Raw genomic sequence first — 3,535 nt, 5'->3', positions numbered from 1 at the left:
TCAAATATTATGTTTTCAAACTTAAAAGATTATAGTGTTTTATTGAGGTTAGCGGCTTGCTTAGTATTGAGATAGGCGCCATCACGACATTTGAATTTTGGGCCGTGACAGAAAAATACATAACAAAAAAGTTATTCAATGACTATATAAGTCCCTTTAATTTAATAAAGATTTTATTATTGGGTATGTCGTATTGACAAATAAGATGATAATTAAAATTTATTAAAGCAATACGATCTAATATTTTCAAACAAGCCCAATCACAAATTAAGTTAATTAATATTTTTTAATATTGACCGCACATCGCGCAGGTACAACTACTAGTTTTTAAAAATAACGAAAACGATTTTTAGGAGCAGTTTTTTGGGTATTTTAAAGAACTAAAAAAAAAGACTTTCAATTTAATGAAATTTCTTGAGTTTGTATTTTAGTTATATTTATTTTTGTTTAATTATATATGTTTCTTAACTTAATTGACACATAATTTTTTGTTTCATTCGTCACTATTTTGTTCATATTAGGCCTGACTGAGTTCAAAACAACTGCTTATTTTCTCTTCCCTTTTCTCGATCCGGCATAAGAATGCGAGCAGTGGCGGACCCAAGCAGTGGCTAGCAGGTTTAACTGAATTCGCTTCACAAAAAAATAATACTATATATATGTATAAATTAGGATTAAAGTTGTTTAAATTTTGCATAAATATTTTATTTGAACCCACTTGACAATTACTATTTTACGACTAAATTTATATATTTTTAAAATTGAACCCGCTTGCACAAAATCTTAGGTCCGCCACCGAATGCGAGCATGCTTAATTGTAAGGTATCACAGGAATAAGATTAAGACAATCGAATTGAGATTATACTATACTGATCGTTGACTTGTCAAATCAGTTTGTTAGAATCAATGTTACTCAATGTCGTGTGTTTTATTTTGAATATCAAACGTTTTTGGAGTTAGTTATTATGACCGAAATTAATGTTCAAATGGTTGTGTTTGTTATCATGTAATTGTATGTGTTGGTTACAGAGACGTAATATATACAATAATAGTGTCGTACCAATAGTTGTAGATTTTATAGTTTTTCGGGCTTCAGGTTGTAAGCAATTTATCTTGAAAGTTGATACATCGACTTAAAATTTTTTGAAAGGGTTCTATATTTGTTACCATAATTGCAATACCGAACTCTAACTAAAGCTGGACAAAAATTGGACAGTTAAATTACAAGTATAGACAAAATTGGACAGTCTCAAAGTTTGGTATTCTGGGAGGATGGGAGCAGGAATGGGGTAGATATCTTAGTTGATAAGGACCTCTGTAAACTAGTGGTGGAGGTTAGGAGGGTGAATGACAGGCTGATGACTATTAAGCTAATTGTTGGAGGTTTTACTTTGAATGTAATCAGTGCGTACGTACCCAAGCAAGCTTGGATGAGGAAGTCAAGAGGCATTTCTGGGAGGACTTGGATGAGATGGTGCGTGGTATCCCGCATACCGAGAAGCTTTTCATAGGAGGAGATTTCAACGGCCACATTGGAGCGACGTCTGGGGGGGTATGATGATGTGCATGGTGGCTTTGGTTTTGGAGATAGAAACGGAGGAGGAATGTCTTTGCTGGACTTTGCTAGAGCATTTGATTTGGTGATAGCAAACTCGAGTTTCCCGAAGAAGAGGGAGCACTTGGTCACCTTTCGGAGTTCGGTGGCCGAGACTCAGATTGATTATTTACTCTGCAAGAAGTCCGATAGAGGTCTTTGTACGGATTACAAGGTCATCCCGAGTGAGAACCTCTCGACCCTTCATAGGCTACTGGTCATGGACCTTGAGATCACGAGGAAGAGGAGGAAGAAGGCGATGTATAGCCAACATAGGATCAAGTGGGGAGCCTTGACAGAAGCTAAAGCGCAGGAGTTAGGGGTCAAGCTGGTGATTATGGGGGCTTGGAGGAGTAGTAGGGATGCAAGTGCTATGTGGACCACGACTGCACAGTGCATTAGGGAAGCTGCGAGAGAGGTATTAGGGATCTCAAAGGGTTACTCTGGTGGTCACAAGGGAGACTGGTGGTAGAATGGAGAGGTGCAAGAAAAAGTGAAAACCAAGAAAGCAACGTATCTGAAGCTAGTGAAAAGTGTAAATGAGGAGGAAAAGAGGGCGAATAGGGAGCATTATAAGTTGGCTAAGAAAGAGGCAAAGTTAGCAGTTACGGCGGCCAAGAATGCATCTTTTAGTTGTTTGTATGAGAAAGTCGAGGGCCGAGGTGGGGATAAGAGGTTGTTCAGGTTAGCCAAGGCGAGAGAAAGGAAGGCGCGAGACTTGGACCAAGTGAAGTGCATCAAGTACGAAGAAGGTAGAGTTTTGTTGGATGAGGAGCTTATCCGTCCGAGATGGCAGACATACTTTCATAGTTTCTTAAACGAGGAGGGAGATAGGAGCATTGTCATGGGTGATTTGGAACTCTCTGGGAGTCGTTGTGACTTTGGGTATTGTAGGCGGATTAGAGTTGATGAAGTTGAGGAGGCTATGCATAAGATGAGCAGGGGCAAAGCGACCGTTGCGGTGGAGTTTTGGAAGAGTGCGGGGCAGGCTTGGAGTGGCTCACTAGGTTATTTAATATCATTTTTAGAACGAAGAAGATGCCCGAAGAGTGGAGGTGGAGCGTGATGGTTCCTGTATACAAGAACAAGGGTGATATCCAAAATTGCAATAACTATCGGGGTATCAAGCTGTTTAGCCATACTATGAAAGTTTGGGAGAGAATGGTAGAGCTAAGGGTAAGGAGGAGGAGTGTGTCTATTTCTGAGAACCAATTTGGATTTATGCCGGGGCGTTAGGCTACAGATGCCATCAACCTTGTTAGAAGATTGATGGAGAAGTATAGGGAGAGAAAGAAGGACTTGCTTATGGTGTTCATCGACTTGGAAAAGGTGTATGATAAAGTTCCTAGGAAGGTTTTGTGGAGATGTTTGGAGGCTAGAGGTGTACTTGTTGCCTACGTTAGGTTGATTAAGGACATGTATGATGGAGTAAAGATCCAAGTGAGGACTGTGGGTGGGGACTCGAACCATTTTCCGGTGATGATGGAGTTGCATCAGGGGTCGGTACTCGGCCTTTTTTTGTTTGCTTTGGTGATGGATGTACTGAGCGCCACATCCAAGGGGAGGTGCCGTGGTGTATGCTATTTGCAGATGATATTGTATTGATTGACGAGACGCGAGACGGTGTGAACGCAAAATTAGAGGTATGGAGGCATACCCTGAAATCTAAAAGTTTCAAGTTGAGCAGGACCAAGACAGAATACTTGAAGGGTAAGTTCAGTGGCGAGACTCAAGGAGGGGAAGGGGAGGTGACGCTAGACTCGAAGGTCATCCCTAGGAGAGGGAGTTTTAAGTACCTTGAGTCTATCATGCAGGGGGATGGGGAGATTGATAAAGATGTCACACATCGTATTGGGGCGGGATGGATGAAATGGACACTCGCTTCCGATATTTTGTGTGACAAGAAGGTGCCATCGAAACTTAAGAGTAAGTTCTACAGAG

General features: G+C 40.7%; 1 protein-coding gene across 1 annotated transcript; it reads left to right on the top strand.

Moving 5' to 3' along the window:
• Positions 1-1,604: 1,604 nt before the first annotated feature.
• LOC138897037 (uncharacterized) lies at positions 1,605-3,199 on the top strand. The gene is made up of 3 exons (XM_070182990.1): positions 1,605-2,012; positions 2,067-2,507; positions 2,831-3,199. Exons 1-3 carry the CDS (start codon positions 1,605-1,607, stop codon positions 3,197-3,199), a joined length of 1,218 nt encoding a protein of 405 aa, XP_070039091.1.
• The last annotated feature ends 336 nt before the right edge of the window (positions 3,200-3,535 follow it).

This window comes from Nicotiana tomentosiformis, chromosome 8 (genome assembly GCF_000390325.3).
Source record: "Nicotiana tomentosiformis chromosome 8, ASM39032v3, whole genome shotgun sequence".
In the NCBI taxonomy this organism is placed as follows: Eukaryota; Viridiplantae; Streptophyta; class Magnoliopsida; order Solanales; family Solanaceae; genus Nicotiana; species Nicotiana tomentosiformis.
This window is presented reverse-complemented; position numbering and strand designations above follow the sequence as displayed.

Excerpts from the sequence above, each read along its gene's own strand:
- LOC138897037 (XM_070182990.1), top strand. The coding sequence starts at position 1,605 with ATGTCTTTGCTGGACTTTGCTAGAGCATTTGATTTGGTGATAGCAAAC. Across the intron at positions 2,013-2,066 it reads TTAGGGAAGCTGCGAGAGAG|AATGGAGAGGTGCAAGAAAA; the intron begins GTATTAGGGATC and ends GACTGGTGGTAG. Across the intron at positions 2,508-2,830 it reads GGCGGATTAGAGTTGATGAA|GCTACAGATGCCATCAACCT; the intron begins GTTGAGGAGGCT and ends CCGGGGCGTTAG.